The following is a 14,426-nucleotide window of genomic DNA, read 5'->3' as shown; positions in this document are numbered from 1 at the left end:
CATTCATAAAGGAAAAGGTATCATGATTAAGAAAGAACTTTTCAAACCAACGAAAACGAGAGAAGATGCTGTTCATTGCACTTTCAAGGTATGTATCCGTGTTAAGTACGACCGTGTATTTGAAAACGCTCATTTTGTGTATGATACTGTTTTAATTTTTTTACGATAATAACTATTTAGTATACTTTTTTTTAACATCTATCAGGATAAAAAGATCAAACAAGTGAAGAAGTCTAGCCCGCCGAAGAAGGTACAAACAAGGAATGTTAACACGGACTCGGAATTTTTCAACTTTACTCGGAAAGGAGAATATAGGCTGGTATGATTTGTAGTATATTAAAATCTGATATACATTTTGGCAGTTAATAATTAATTTTAAATATTGTTTATTTTTAACGTATGTTGATAAGCAATGTCTGTTGTTAATGCAGCGTCTACCCGTCGAAGTTGCTAATCGAGCTGGGTTCAAGAAGAAGAGACATTCATTGAATGTTCAAAATTTGGAAGGTGAGGTTGTTGTTTACACTGCCAAGATTGAAAAAAACGGAACTGCGAAGCGTTATTCTGTTGAAAACTGGCAAAAATTCATGGATGACAACAACTTGATTGATGGTATGATGCTTGATTTCACCTTTGTTACTTCGAAAAACACCATAATACTGAAAACCGTCCGATCCGGTTAGTAAAACTTTTGATATTTGTATTTCCAAGTTAAGTGGAAGTTGACATGAACTAAACTTTTGTTGGTTTGTTAACTTTTGTGTATTTGAACCAGTACTTTAGCATTATCGTTTTTGTTTGTATGTTACTCTTTGATCTTTTAAATCTAATTGTCAAGAACTTGATTAAACCATTTTGTTTGTATGTAGCGTTATTGGGTTTTCTTATGCAAGTAATAATGTATAGTATTAACATGAATGTTACTTATCAACGTAAACATTAACTTGCAATAATCATAGGAATCCATGTTTGTTAAACTTATTAATTAATGTCAATCGATTTTTTAAATGTATTTAATATATCCAGTTCATATTATTTCTTTCTAAATGTTTCATTACTTATATAAAGACATTATAAGTATATGCATAAATATAAGCAATGTAAACATTTATGATTTTACATACAATATACCTAATAACTTTACAACATAGTTTACAACCATAGTTCTGAAACAAGTTATTCCGATACATTTTTTTATTTGATAGCTATAGAGACATTAATATTTCTTTACACAAACAAATATAATTTTCAATTTAATATCTTTATTAAAACAGACATATCGAATTTAAAAAAAAACAAAAAAGAATAACGTGTTTACTTTGTAAATTTAAACAAAATATTGTAATAATTATTTTAAATTGTTTGATTTCGTTTATATTTAGCAATCGATATGCAATACATATTTTTAGTTTTTAAATTAGATGATAAATATCTTTACAAATTTAGATATTAATATGCTGTCAAAGTTTACACAATACGTTTAGCTTTTAAATTTGAACAACTAATTTTTCTTATTTCCATAAATTAACGTTTACATTATTTTTGGGAACTGCTAAATCAAAGAAATTATTTAACCTTGATTCGAGTATTTTAGTAAATTTTCATTACCAAATTTTGAAATTTAAAATTGATTGATAAAATTTCAAAGCCACCCTCTATTATAAATATCTTTCTTTCATTGTGTTTCATTCACATCTAACATTAAGAGTTTTTGTCAATCCATTCTACACGATCAAAGGTAATGCTATTATCTATTTTATCATTCATCCATTGTACGTTAATATCAACCTAAATTCTTTGACTTCTTTTCAACTGTTGTTTTATTTATTTATAAGAATGTTTTTTTTTAGAGTAAACGTTACATGATCATGTACTCTTATTAGTATTAGTATTCAGTCTACCTCTTATTTCCAGAATACAATTTAAATTGTTATACGGAATTATTAAGTTTAATGCGTATGTGGAATAATATTTTTTATAATTCAGTAACTTATTGATTTTTTTTATATTCTATGCAATTGGTTCCGGATATACTTAATTCCGATTATTTTTATACATAATAAGTTTAAGAGAAATAATAGTTACTGGATATTTTTGAATCTTTTAGCTTTATATTTTTATACCATGCAATTGTCTCCGTTTGTAGTTAATTTCGTTTAATGTAACACATACTAAGTGAATATTATAAAATTTTGTTGTATAAGCATATATAAATTTTAATGTGTATTACAATTACAATTTGTTTTTGTTGTTATTCTTCCATTGAACTAATAACATTAGTATAAATTTATTTATTGTTTAACTTAACAACTTAAATTTCCGTTATTATATATTTTCATACTATTTTATAGATTTTTAATTAATGTTCTTCTATGTTGTAATACACAGGTACAAACATGCTTACGTGATTTTTGTATTATATTTAATTTTTTTTATTCTCATACATAATAGGTTTTTGAATTAAAAATTTATTGTGTAATTATAGCAAGAAATAACAGATAGTTTTTTTTAATGTATACATAAAGTTTTTTTTTTATTTCTTATATCTTTTATTGTAGCAAAATTTTATCATAAAATGGAGAAGCTTGGTTCTGAATTGATTGTGGACGAGATTTTCATGAGGCTGCCTGCAAAAGCTATAGGCCGTTTCAAGTGTCTATCTAAATTTTTTCGTGATGAACTATCAAATAACAATTTTGAGATTACGCATTCTAGGCGAATTATAACTTCGCTACAAAAGAAGCTTCTTTCCTTAAAAGACAACACAATTATTGTTGACAACATAGTTGGGGGTAATTTGCAAGCCGATACAAGCAAAACTATAATTTCTCCATCTAACGTCCATCCTTCATACTTACGTGTTTTAGCGTCCTTTAAAGGTCTGATCTTAATTTGCAATGAAAGGATGTTTTGTGAGCTCATTCTTTGGAATCCAACAACAAGGCGCTACAAAATTTTGGCCGATGACTACTTTGATCGTAATTTTGAGCGAGACGCTTCTACTGGTGGAATGTACTTTGACGACTCGAACGATCTCAAAGTTCTCCACATCAAACGTTACCGTAATGTTCTTTCTGCACGAGTTTACTCACGTCGCCGTGAGTCATGGAGAAAGATAAATTCATTTAACGTCACTAATTATGCTTCAACATATTATTCATGGTCTCCCGGAATTTATTCTGGTAGAAGCATTTATTTTATGGTTTCCAATTATTGGTTTCCACCAGGTGAGAGACACATGGTAGCTTTCGACGTTGTCTCCGAAACTTTCAGCACAATTCCTTTTCCCGAAGTTTTGGATTTGAATCCTTGGCAAGGACATTTTTTGAGCATAGAAATGAAGCTGCACGTCATTGTTGTTGGACGTTCTGAAAACCTATATGCTGATTTGTTCAAATTTGAAGATGATGCTTGGGTAAAGGTGTTGTCTTTCGATACGCCTCATGTTGTTCATTATCTTGAAAGGCGTCGAAGGAATAATATAATTCAAGACAACAAGTGGCTCATAACAAGCATCTGGGGTGATATTGTAGAAGTTGACATTTCCAACGAATCTTTTGAGTACCTACAACATGTTGATGACTACATTGGTCCTAAAGGAGCTTTATTTATCGAGACCACTATGTCTCCTATAGTTTAAATATTTTTATATTATTGTTTCAACTGCTTAATCTTATATCCTATCTTAAACTGAATAACTAAAGACCTTATTATACTTTCTTTTTTCATTGGTTTAATACAGCATTTGAAGTTATGTATTCACATCAATTGTGTTTTGTTTCTGTTTGTGAATTTTTTAATTTTTGTGATGCATTTATATTGTGGTTGTATAATGTTAATTTAGGATAATATAATTGACGTATCAATTACTATATAATACATAAGAATAAGAATGTTTAGAATGTCATACTTAAATATATTTAAACTTTACTACAATTTTGGAATGTCGCATGCTTAAATCGTATCATATTATGATTTCAGGAATGTCTAAAAGAAAAAACGAGTTTTCATCTGAATCTTACAACAAAGGAAAAGAAAACATTTCTAACGGTAATGTCGTTAATTTAAATATCGATTTTTATTTCATATAGTTTTATTTTATTTACATATTTATACATAATTTAATCATGTTAATTACAGGTGTTCCGGCCATCTTAAATACGAATGCATCTACAAATATTACAACTGGTCATACAAATGGTAATTTAAGTTGTTATAAATATTCAAATCTTTTTGCTTTACCATATGAGTATATTAATTTTTATATTGTATTACGTTTATTTTTTATCATGTATATCTTAACAAACAATCTGTTTTGCTAAACTGTCTATATTTTTCCCTTACAGTTCGTAGAGGTAGAAGGCCATTATCGACAATTACTAATGGTACTAATTTACTAACTTTTTTTACTTTCCTGTTTTTCTACATTCATGTTCATTGACGTCTAGCTATTTTTTCCATATTCTTTATAAAATTAATTTTTATGTATGTTGTTGTTTTAGTTGTTGTTCCCACTGTAACACAAGATCAGGCAAGACATAGTCGAAAAATTAGGAAAGTATTATTGGATAACAAAAGATCAAAATTAGATGGATGTCCATCAAATGTTGACCATACAATTGTCATAACAACTGATTCGATACCCTCTCCTTCTATTCCGACCGTTACCCAAAAATTATCTGCTTTATCTGCAGGTTAGTTTGTATTTTGTTTTTTTTATTTTTAATAGCCGTATTTAAAATACCTTATTTTATTAAACTTGCATTTCACAATATGTTTAATTCAACGTTATCATATATTTATTTAATGTTATTTTTATATAATAATCTTTAATAATTTGTATATATAGATAACAGCCGCTTTAGGGAAGTAAATTTGGAGAATACAACATCTCCTCTGAGAAATAGTATATCATATTCCAATAGGAGTATACATCGCTCTCCTGATATAGAAGCAACTCCAAATGTCATTACTAATCGTACTGCATCATTCATGGGAACAAGTAAATACTTATTAACTTTTATACACTTCAATGTTTTTGTATATAAATTTATATCATGAAGATTATGTTTTTTTTATATATATTATAGGCAATTTAAGTTGTGTTACGAACAACGGTACACCACCAGCAGACGCTACTCCCGGTCATATTGCTAGCAACATTACGTCATTTAGTGGCACCTCCGGTATTCTTCAAAATTCTTCTTTTGAAAGGTTGTCATCCGGTAAACGTAAGTTAATTGGTAGGCCACGAATTACTACTCCAATACCAATTATTGACTTTACCACATAGCAAATTGTGGTTCAAGATCCCTTGAAAGGTGTTTCAAAAGGTGCATTTCAAATAATTTGTATTCTTATGCACAAAAAGTATAAAATTTATCGATATAATGTTATCTTCTTTATTAAATAACATTGTTAACAATTTTTTTTGTTTATTTTCACAACAGATTATTTGGACCATGGTGACCAATGCGTTACTTGTGAAGTATGTAATGCAAAGTTGTGGAATGCAGAAAAAGGAAAAGGAAGAAAAAAGGATGGAAAAGTTTGTTATTTCATTTGTTGTTCTTATGGCATAGTAGAGCTTCCAGATTACAAAGATGCAAGAGGAAGTTATCGGATTCTGTTTACTAACAATGGTGATGAAAGCAAGCACTTTTTGAAAAATATTCGCCGTTACAATTCTATGTTTGCATTTACTTCAATGGGTGGTAAGGTTGATTCGACGGTTAACAGAGGCAATGGTCCTTTTTGCTTTAGAATTAGCGGCGAGAATTATCATACAATTGGAAGTCTTATGCCAATCAACGGAGCTCAACCAAAATTTTGCCAACTATACATATATGATACTGAAAACGAAATTTCAAACAGGCAATCGATATTTAGGTAAAGTCCATTTTATATGTTACCATAAATCCATTTTTTCAGATTAATAGTTCATATTTTGTTAGACTGTGAATAATCTTTGATAACAATTTTGTAACAGGGGTTCAGATGGTGCGTCTTCTTCTTCATCGGCAAATGTTGATATTAAATTGATCGAACATATAAAGGATGTACTAGACAATGACAACGAGTTGGTCAAAACTTATAGAAGAGTTAGGGATTCCTTCCAAGACAACCCTAATGTAAATGTGAAGCTTCGAATAATTGGAGCAAGAGAAAAAGATGGTCGCACGTATAACTTACCAACGGCTGGTGAGATCGCTGCTCTTATTGTTGGTGATATCGAAAATGTGGTTGACAATAGAGATATTATAGTTGAGACTCGAACAGGTGAACTAAAAAGAATTAGTGAGTTGCATCCATCATATCTTGCACTACAATATCCGATTCTGTTTCCGTACGGAGATGATGGCTACAGAATTGATATCCCTCATAGAGGTGTTGTTGATGTTGTTAATAAAACACGTCCAAAGTGTACTATGAGAGAGTTCTTTGCCTATCGTATCCAGGATCGTATAAATCAGTTTTCATTAATCCTTAATTCTAAGAGGCTTTTCCAGCAGTTCCTGGTTGACGCATATACTATGATAGAGAGCGAGAGACTTAGGTACATACGATATCAACAAAAAGATCTTAGGTCCGACACATATGAAAGCCTCCGTAAATTACGAAGTAAAGGTCAAGATGATATATCTAAAGCTGGAAAACGCATTTTTTTGCCGTCTTCTTTTACTGGTGGAGCACGATATATGATGCAAAACTATTTAGACGCTATGGCTCTGTGTAAGTGCTTTGGTTATCCAGATTATTTTATTACCATAACATGCAATCCAAAATGGCCAGAAGTTCAACGGTTTCTCAAAGACACCAATCTTAGTCCGGAAGATAGGCCTGATATCCTGTCTAGACTCTTCAAAATAAAACTCGATTCTATCTGCAAAGATTTAAAAAAGAATCATCTATTAGGCAAAGCGTCAGCAGGTAATGTTAACAAAATAATTCAATTATTAGTCATCATCAAAGCTAACACTTTGTTTTATTTTTCTGTAGTTGTTTACACTATCGAGTTCCAAAAACGTGGTTTGCCTCATGCACATTTATGCTTATTCATGGAACCTGAATTCAAATTACCTACTGTGGACCATGTTGATTCATTTATATCTGCTGAAATTCCAAACAGAGAAGAAGATCCAGAGTTATTCATCCTGGTGAAAGAGTATATGATACATGGTCCATGTGGTAATGCTAGGTTGAGCTCTCCATGTATGGTAGATATGAAGTGTTCAAAAGGCTTTCCAAAAAAGTTTCAAGATCATACAACACTTGATTCAAATGGGTTTCCATTATACAGAAGGAGAAACAATGGTTCTTCTGTTGTGAAAAATAAAATTGAGCTTGATAACAGGAGTGTGGTTCCTTATAACAAAAAATTATTGAAAAGATATCAAGCTCATATCAACGTTGAATGGTGCAATCAAGCCGCGTCTATAAAATATCTTTTTAAATACATCAATAAAGGTCCTGATCGAGCCACTATAGCTGTTGCGCGTGGTGATAGTCAACCGGAAGAGCAACCACAAGACGAGATCAAAGAGTATTACGATTGCCGTTATATATCAGCTTGCGAAGCATCTTGGAGGATATTTGCTAATGAGGTACATTATAGAAGACCTTCTGTTATGAGGCTTCCATTCCATTTACCTGGCCAACAACCTGTTGTTTTCGGCCCTGACGAGGATATTAACTCCGTTCTAAACAAACCTTCAGTTAAATCTTCAATGTTTCTATCATGGATGGAACGTAATAAAGACCCAAATGACCTGTTGGCACGTACACTTACATACGTTCAGTTCCCTATTTTTTATGTATGGAAGCTTGACAAGCGAGTATGGGAACCAAGAAAAGGGAAAAAAATCAATTGGCAGGATTCATTCCGTATCTCCAACTTTAGGTGAAGCGTATTTCTTGAGAATTCTTCTTAACAAGGTTAGAGGACCAACATCGTTTGACGACATTAAAACAGTTAATGGTAAAGTTTACGATACATACAGAGATGCTTGCTACGCACTTGGCCTTTTAGATGATGATTCAGAATATGTAGAGGCAATAAAAGAAGCAAATTTAACTGGAAGCGCTTCATACATTCGCAATTTATTTTCTACGATGTTGTTATCCGGTAGTCTTTCTAGACCTGAGGTTGTTTGGGAAACTTCGTGGAGATACATGGCGGACGATTTTGTTTACAGATTAGCAAAATACCATCGAGTGACAGGTACGTTTTGTTTACACTGAAATTTAGTACTTATATTTTTTTAAAAAAATAATTTGATTTGTTCATCATTATTTAAGTTAATTTATCTTATTATGATGAAATGGTTTCCGTATTCATTAGATGAATTTGTTTTCTTTCTTATTTCGTAGCGTTATCAATTCCGGATCACCAACTGAAGAACTATGTGTTGGTCGAAATTGAAAAGTTTTTATTGCGAAATAATTCTTCTTTGCGAAGATTTGAATCAATGCCATATCCAGATATGTCGTCTTCAGGTATTTCCGATTTTTGTTTGATATACGAGGAGCAGGCATATGATACAACATACCTTGGAAATCTGTACGATAGTCATTTGACAATGTTAACTGATGAACAACGCACTGTTTTTGAAGAGATTATGGCAGCAGTAAACAGTGATAACGGTCAGATTTTTTTCCTTTATGGCTATGGCGGAACAGGTAAAACTTTTCTATGGAAAACATTGTCCACTGCAATTAGATCAAGAGGTCAAATCGTGTTAAATGTGGCTTCCAGTGGAATTGCATCGTTGTTGTTAGATGGTGGCAGGACTGCACATTCCAGGTTTAGCATACCGTTGAATCTTACTGAAGATTCCGTATGCCATATAAAACCAGAAAGTGATTTGGCTAAATTACTTCACGAGACTAAATTGATAATTTGGGATGAAGCACCTATGGTTCACAAACATGCATTTGAAGCGCTCGACAGAACAATGAATGACGTTTTCAACATTGACACATCTCTAAATTCTGAAATCCGCTTTGGAGGTAAAGTTATTGTTTTTGGAGGGGATTTTAGACAAATATTACCTGTTGTTCCAAATGGTGGCAGACAAGAGATTGTTAATGCCTCCTTATGTTCGTCTTATTTGTGGAGTAAATGTAAATTGCTAAGACTAACTAGAAACATGAGGTTAACGGTTGGAAGATCTACGGCTGATGTTGATGAAATAAATAGTTTTGGCAAATGGCTTTTGGATTTGGGTGAGGGAAACGTTGGTGGTCCAAATGATGGAGAAGCAACTATTGAAATACCACGAGATCTTTTGATACTGATCCATCTGATCCAATTGGAAGTTTAATTGATTTTGTTTATCCATCAATCTTGGAAAACGTAGACGCCCATAACTATTTTAGTGACCGGGCCATACTTGCACCTAAAAATGAAGTTGTTCATGAGATTAATGACAGGTTGCTAGCAATGTTTCCTGGTGAAGAAAAAGAGTATCTTAGTTCTGACAGTCTTTGTCCGTCTGAAGATGTAAATTTTACACAACAAAGACTTTACTCTCCAGATGTGCTCAATGGTCTTAAAATATCTGGCCTACCTAATCATAGGTTAGTCGTTAAAGTTGGTGTTCCAGTCATGTTATTAAGAAATATTGATCAACGGAATGGATTGTGCAATGGTACAAGGCTACAAGTAAAGAAGCTGCACAACCGTGTAATAGAAGCAGAGATAATATCTGGTTCAAATATTGGTACTTGCACATATATCCCTCGATTAAACTTGATACCTTCTGATAAAAAGATTCCTTTCTCTTTTCAAAGAAGACAATTTCCACTGGCCGTATGTTTTGCAATGACCATCAACAAAAGTCAAGGTCAATCTCTTTCAAGAGTAGGTTTGTACCTCAAACAACCAGTCTTCTCTCATGGTCAGTTGTATGTTGCCTTATCAAGGGTGAAAACAAGAAATAGTGTGAAGATACTCATACTTGACAACAATGGAAAACCTACGGATAAAACAACTAATGTGGTGTATAAAGAGATATTCAACGATTTGTGATATATACGTTATAATTGTCAATAAAAAGTTATTACATGATCTGTTTAAATATGTGTATATAGTGATAACATTTAATGTAAACAACTATTATTAATCCATATTATCTTTTAACAACCCGTGTAATACACGGGTCGTTAGGCTAGTAACTTATAAGCGAATATAAAGAAGATAAGGAACTCGTGCATCCCAACTCTCAAAATAAAATATTATATGATAAGTTTTCCTTACATATAAATCCTTAATGTTTATAATATCTCCATAATCAAGATGTGAGTAAAGGTACACCCAAATCTAGTTCCATTCACCACAAACATCCTGACACGTGTCTACTTTCACTCTCTCATCACATATCTCTTGCTGTCTTTCTGCTTAGCACATGCCACTGTCCCAGTGGCTCTCCAATCTTTGAAAGAATATGCTCGGTTCAAACTCCATTGGCGCTAATGCCAAATAACACCCATCACACTTCACCGAAAATATCTACCCCATAACACCAATACAATAATAATAACTGCACTCTATAAATAAACAAAAAACTGAACTCAAAATACAGCTCACAAGAAACCCATCTACACCAATAACTCATTACCATGAATAGATAGAAACTGTGCGTCTTTAAATCCCCTTTACATTTCAAGAAAAAAAAAGTTTACTTTTTTTTTTTTATCATCAATGGGGGAACCCAAGAAGTATATTACTTCAGATGAACTCAAAACTCATAACCAATCAGGCGATTTGTGGATCTGCATTCAGGGTAAAGTGTATGATGTGTCAGAGTGGATGAAAACTCACCCAGGTGGTGATCTACCATTGCTGAATCTTGCTGGTCAAGATGTCACAGATGCTTACATTGCACTTCATCCACCCACTGCTTGGACCCATCTTGATAAGTTCTTTAATGGGTATTATCTTAAAGATTATACAGTTTCTGATGTGTCAAAAGACTATAGAAAGTTGTACTCCGAGTTTAAGAAAATGGGTTTGTTTGAAAAGAAAGGACATGGGGTTTTGATATCCTTGATCTTTATTGCAATGCTGTTTGCTGTTTGTGTTTATGGTGTGTTGTGTAGCGAAAGTTGTTTGGTTCATTTGGTTTGTGGTGGGTTGATGGGGTTTCTTTGGATTCAAAGTGGGTGGCTTGGGCATGATTCTGGTCATTATCAGATCATGATTGACCGGAAGTTTAATCGGTATGCGCAGATCTTGACCGGTAACTGTCTTGCTGGAATTAGTATTGGGTGGTGGAAGAGGAACCATACTGCTCATCATATTGCTGTCAACAGTCTTGAGTATGACCCTGATCTTCAACACATGCCAGTGTTTGTGGTGTCTTCGAAGTTTTTCGATTCTTTGACATCAAAGTACTATGAAAGAAAATTGAATTTTGATTGGGTGACTAGGTTGTTAGTTAGTTACCAGCATTACACATATTATCCGGTTATGTGTGTAGCGCGACTCAATCTGTTCGCGCAATCTTTTGTGTTGCTTTTGTCGAATAAACGTGTGGCGAATAGGGGTCAGGAGCTTTTGGGGCTTTTAGTGTTTTGGATATGGTACCCTTTGTTGGTTTCTTGCTTGCCTAATTGGGGCGAGCGCGTTATGTTTGTGTTGGCGAGCTTTTCGGTCACTGGGATTCAACATGTTCAGTTCACTTTGAACCATTTTTCGTCTAGCGTTTATGTTGGTGAACCACGTGGAAACGATTGGTTCGAGAAGCAAACCAATGGGACACTTAACATCACTTGTTCTGAATTCATGGATTGGTTTCATGGTGGGTTGCAGTTTCAAATTGAACATCATCTTTTTCCAAGGTTGCCTAGATGTCATCTTAGGAAGATTTCTCCATTTGTAAAGGAGTTGTGTAAGAAACATGGGTTGCCATATGATTCTGCCTCTTTCTACAAGGCGAATGAGATGACGATTGCAACCCTGCGCACCGCGGCTCTACAGGCTCGTGACTTGACGAAACCTGTCCCGAAGAATCTGGTCTGGGAAGCCATGAACTCTCCTGGCTAACGCTAAGATAATGAGGGCTGTGGGGTTGGCCATTATTTATGTTTATGCAAAGTAATCTTGTTTTGCTTAATTTGTTGTATGTTCAATAATTTGCTTTCAAATTTAATTACTCAAAATTGTATTGAAAGTGATATTTTGATAATTAAAGATTATAATATTAGGTGATATGATTTAACGTATAAACCATCAATTTTTGTTATTTTGAGAAATCTATTATCATGTGACACTCACATAAAAGGACAAAATAGAAAGTGTTGGAAATAACAAATTTAACAATCCAATTAACAAACAACAATTATATTATTATTTATTTGTAAAACAATATACTATTGATGTTATATCCCTTTTAGTATTAAAAAAATGGTAAAATATGGAGTTGTGTATATTATACGTAATTATTGTTATTTATGTAAAATATATTTTTTTACAACAATAAATACATATGGATGTGTGTATAAATATATCTAAAAAATGAATAGGTATGATATGATACAAGTATCAGTGTGTCTGTATTTGAACTATTTAATTTTCACGTTAAGCAACATAAGTAGTATAGTTGATGAAGGAAACTTTTATCACGTCATTCACCACAATTGTACATCACATTACTAAGTATAATCATGTTTAAAGTGGTGTAGCATTCAATGAAACATGTAATAAAGGAGTTTGCTCGGTGTGGTACTTGTAGATGGAATTTTCTTGGCTCCTCTCATTACTAAAACTCCTAAGACTAAAGGGTATGGTTTGGCTCATCCCTACGGGGATGAGCCTCTACGTAGGTGCCACGTAGGCGGCTCGGGGGGGGATGGGCCTCCTTCATAATTGAGGGGGATGGAGGATGGGACTACCCCACCTCATTATTTTATAATTTTCTAAGTTTACTTTATTAACTTAATAAAAACTTTATAAAAATTAACAAATACAACATAAATAAATTCATTTCATAACATAAAAAAAATTACATTTCCTAAAAAAAAAAATACATTTCCGAAAAATAAAAAAAAATATTACATTTCCTAAAAAAAAAAACTAAACTACTCGTCTTCGTCTTCCTCTTCTGCACCGTCCGTTACGTTAACGTTGTTCCAAATATGTTCTACCAAATCCTGTTGAAGGTTTATATGCGTGAAGTCGTTGGTTAGCGCGAACGAGTTTAAATCCTGTTGCGTCGGATCTACCGGGACAGTATTCCCGTAAGATGCATTCTCATCATACTCACAAATCGCCCGACCTTCGTCTTCAATAATCATGTTATGGAGCAAAATGCAAGCGTACATAATCAGGCGCAACCGCTTCGGTGTGAACGCACGTGCCGGTTGTTCAAGGACGGCCCATTTTTTTTAAAACACCAAAACAACGTTCGATGTCTTTTCTTGCACCTTCTTGACGCTTGGCGAATTTTTTTCCTTTTTTCGTCCTCAGGATATGAAATAGTCTTGACAATTGTAGACCAAGACGGATATATTCCGTCAACAAGATAATACCCGCGTCTATACTCAACCCCTGAAACTGTAAAACGGGTGTCCGGTCCGATTCCATTAACGATATCGCTAAAGATCGTCGATTGGTACAGCACGTTGAGGTCGTTGAGTGAACCAGGGAGCCCAAAGAAAGAATGCCAGATCCACAAATCTTGTGACGCCACGGCCTCAAGTATTAAGGTTGGATAGCCGTGATCACCTCGCGTGTATTGGCCTCGCCACCCAGTCGGGCAGTTATGCCACGCCCAATGCATACAATCAATGCTACCAAGCATTCCCGGAAACCCGTGCCTTGCTTCATGAGCTTGGTACAACTGTTGAACATCATACGCGTTTGGTTTCCGCAAATATTTTTTGCTATACAGTTTCACCACATTATGGCAAAACCGATACAAACATTCCCGCGCGGTTCTTGCCGACATTTGTAAGTACTCGTCCAACGCGTCGGCCACTGTCCCGTACGCCAGTTGGCGAATGGCTGCAGTAAACTTTTGTAACGTGGTGAACCCTTCATAATTACGAGCATCGGGTCGTTGAGTGAAAAACGGGTCTAGCCCCGCCAAATCATCAGCAATCCGTGTGAATAAACGGCGACTCATTCGGAACCTTCGTTTGAAAGTGTCGGCGTTGTAAAGGGGTGCATCAGAAAAATAATCGTTAACCAATTTCTCGTGCGCTCCTTCGCGGTCTCTGTTAACCTGTATTCGTCTGGTAATAACGTTTTCAGACGAGTCCTCTTCCTCTTCCTCTTCCAAAAGAATCTGCGCCGCCTTTACCACAGCGTTTGCGAAAAACATCTCCTCTTCATCCGAAGAAGAGCCGGACCACCAAGGATTAGATGCCATTGTGGATGAAGAGATATTTTTTTATAAAAGATTGGTATAAAAATGGGAGTGTTT

At 33.9% G+C, this 14,426-nt stretch overlaps 3 protein-coding genes across 3 annotated transcripts; 2 read left to right on the top strand and 1 right to left on the bottom strand.

The window, feature by feature from the left end:
* Nucleotides 1-9,442: 9,442 nt before the first annotated feature.
* On the top strand, nucleotides 9,443-10,030 carry LOC110943720 (ATP-dependent DNA helicase PIF1-like). Its single transcript, XM_022185454.1, has one exon. It carries the CDS (start codon nucleotides 9,443-9,445, stop codon nucleotides 10,028-10,030), a length of 588 nt encoding a protein of 195 aa, XP_022041146.1.
* Nucleotides 10,031-10,549: 519 nt separating this feature from the next.
* LOC110941481 (acyl-lipid (9-3)-desaturase) lies at nucleotides 10,550-12,216 on the top strand. The gene has a single exon (XM_022183116.2). The coding sequence runs from the start codon at nucleotides 10,703-10,705 to the stop codon at nucleotides 12,044-12,046; it is 1,344 nt and encodes a 447-aa protein (XP_022038808.1). The 5' UTR covers nucleotides 10,550-10,702; the 3' UTR covers nucleotides 12,047-12,216.
* Nucleotides 12,217-13,080: 864 nt separating this feature from the next.
* Nucleotides 13,081-14,372, bottom strand: LOC110943719. The gene is made up of 2 exons (XM_022185453.1): nucleotides 13,394-14,372; nucleotides 13,081-13,283 (listed from the first exon to the last, which is right to left on the bottom strand). Exons 1-2 carry the CDS (start codon nucleotides 14,370-14,372, stop codon nucleotides 13,081-13,083), a joined length of 1,182 nt encoding a protein of 393 aa, XP_022041145.1.
* Between the last annotated feature and the right edge of the window lie 54 nt (nucleotides 14,373-14,426).

This window comes from Helianthus annuus, chromosome 7 (assembly GCF_002127325.2).
Source record: "Helianthus annuus cultivar XRQ/B chromosome 7, HanXRQr2.0-SUNRISE, whole genome shotgun sequence".
Lineage (NCBI taxonomy): Eukaryota > Viridiplantae > Streptophyta > Magnoliopsida > Asterales > Asteraceae > Helianthus > Helianthus annuus.
This window is presented reverse-complemented; position numbering and strand designations above follow the sequence as displayed.